This window comes from Branchiostoma belcheri, unplaced genomic scaffold (assembly GCF_001625305.1).
Source record: "Branchiostoma belcheri isolate BF01 breed outbred unplaced genomic scaffold, Haploidv18h27 scaffold9, whole genome shotgun sequence".
Lineage (NCBI taxonomy): Eukaryota > Metazoa > Chordata > Leptocardii > Amphioxiformes > Branchiostomatidae > Branchiostoma > Branchiostoma belcheri.
This window is the reverse complement of record NW_017804575.1, coordinates 5,196,085-5,198,375: the sequence shown is the minus strand read 5'-3', so window position 1 is coordinate 5,198,375 and position 2,291 is coordinate 5,196,085. Positions and strand designations below refer to the sequence as shown.

Genomic DNA, 2,291 nt, shown 5'->3' with positions numbered 1-2,291 from the left:
AGCTCAGAAGAGAACAAGAAATAGCCACGCATTCAAGTATCAGAGTTATCAACCAAGGATTGAGGTGTTCAAGAATTCATTCTTTCCTAGAACTATCGCAGAGTGGAACTCACTGTCACCAAGTACAGTAGGGGCACTGTCAATAGATAGCTTTAAACAATGTCTAGAGCTAGAAGTTCAAGGGTTAGGTGTAACAAGTCGATCGGTGTAATATAGCCAGCTGCCGCCGCGCCGCGTGCCTGCGAAGCTGGTGTGTTACGCCGAAAGGCGGTTATACCGGCTATACAGATACAGATACAGATACAGATACAGATGGCTAGTTCTATTGGTAACACCAATAGTATTACACTTACAAACTAGAGAAGTAACATTTGCAAAGCAAAAGCATAATGTTTACCTTCGGACATGGTCTGCTCTGTTAATTCTTACCCAAACACATACATGTACTACTAGTATATGGTGACAGGAGCAGAGCAGACCATAAAATTGCAACATTATGTAACCAACCACCAGTCACCATGGTGACAGACGTCAACAAATCACCAGTCACCATGGTGACAGACGTCAACAAATCATGTCATTGGTCAGGTCAGGGGTCACTGTTTGGAGAAGAAGAAGAGGAAGAAACTGAGCAAAAACAATTTGTTTTCCTTCTGAATCGGTAAACATAACAAGATAGTACTCTGATACCTTCCATGGTGTTCCAGGGAAATGAAGAAATGGACATGGACCTGCCATCAAAGATGGAGGGAGTTCTCTTCCACACCACCTTCACCAAGTGCATCTGGCTCCTCCTCCAGCCCTTCTTCTATGCCTTCCGTCCACTCTTCCTGCGACCAAAACCTGTCACAGGGCTGGAAATTATCAACACTGCCGTCCAGATTGCCTTTGATGTGGCCATTTGGTACTTCTTAGGAGGCAAAGTGAGTACATTGCTTTAAAAAATGTGGAAATTCCCCAGGCACTTTACTGATGATGTTCATCTTCAAAACTTGGCTGAATGATATCAACTACATTGTATGCCCATATTCAATATATATAGCCTTATATGATAAGTAACAAATAGTTTGAAAATTGAACATTTCAAAGTGATAAGTAAGAAATAGTTTGTATACATATATGTATGAGTATATGATTGCTCTTAATGTATACTTAAAAAGCGCTTACTACGTAAGTGTTCTTTGTTTCTCCAAAGTATGTCTGTCGGTGTGATTCTAATCCAGGAGACAAAATATTTTTTTTCAGTGTTCTCCAATAATTAAATACAATGTATTGCAGAATGTCAACATTTTGGAAACACTTTCTGCAATGCACAAGCCGTCTTCTCAACCCAATAATTCCTATCTATATTTGCATATATACTAGTAGCTAAATTGTGGCATTTTCTCTCACTCTCAGTCTTCACAGGTCCTTCTCTGCAGTGAAGTTATCATTCCCTAATATCTCCACAGTAGGGGTGGGTTCAAGTCCAGGTTGAGGTCCAGTGGTTCAGCTTCAGATCCGGACTTGCTCTCATTTATAATGAATGAACTTACTCATTTTGTCATGTTCAAAGTATTCTCCCAGTTCCTCTACATGTAAAAAGTGTTCCCCTAGTTTTATCAGTTCATTCTACTGCCGAAGAAACGATACTAGTTATAACTAGAGTTCCACGATCTCATACCTTCGCCAAATGATGTTAGCCTTTATGACTAAGAAATTATAGATGAATCCCCCTGATTGTGCAAATAGGATCCCATATTGCATCAATTATATCTGTTGATCATATTCTACACCAGAAGACAGTCTTATCTTATCGATGCATGCCATTATAGCATGTCCTCATAAATTATGCAAATGAGGTCCTTATTTGAATAAGTTATGTTTAATTATGTTCACCTTCACATAACTTTCAAATATCCCAAGTATGAAATTTCAGACATTACCACTATGTAATTATAACATTTTCTTGTTAGTTATGCAAATTAAGTCTTCATTTGCATAATCTATATCTGCCTGTATTTCTGCCGTTCTAAATTACATATGTCACAAGCTTAAATAGCCCTATCATGGAATGCAGCTAATTTCTAGAATTTCCTCATTGATTATGCAAATTACATTAATATTTGCATGATTGTAATATCATTATGTCAAGCATCACTTCAGCTACCTACATGCCAAAAATCACGACGATCCATCAATCGGTTCTTGAGTTATCCGCCTTTAAACATTTTTCAACTAATGCCCCTGCAGTTCCAGAGCAAGCCGCTAGGGGCCGAAACTCACGTCACTTGTTCCCCAGCACCTTCCAT

General features: G+C 38.9%; 1 protein-coding gene across 1 annotated transcript in view; it reads left to right on the top strand.

Annotated features, from left to right (window-relative positions):
- The window catches only part of LOC109487723 (sphingolipid delta(4)-desaturase DES1-like), an 8,147-nt gene that overhangs the window by 3,029 nt on the left and 2,827 nt on the right, over positions 1-2,291 (top strand). Inside the window, 1 exon segment of the mRNA XM_019791776.1 lies at positions 708-923. Within this exon segment, the coding sequence (XP_019647335.1) occupies positions 708-923 (216 nt within the window).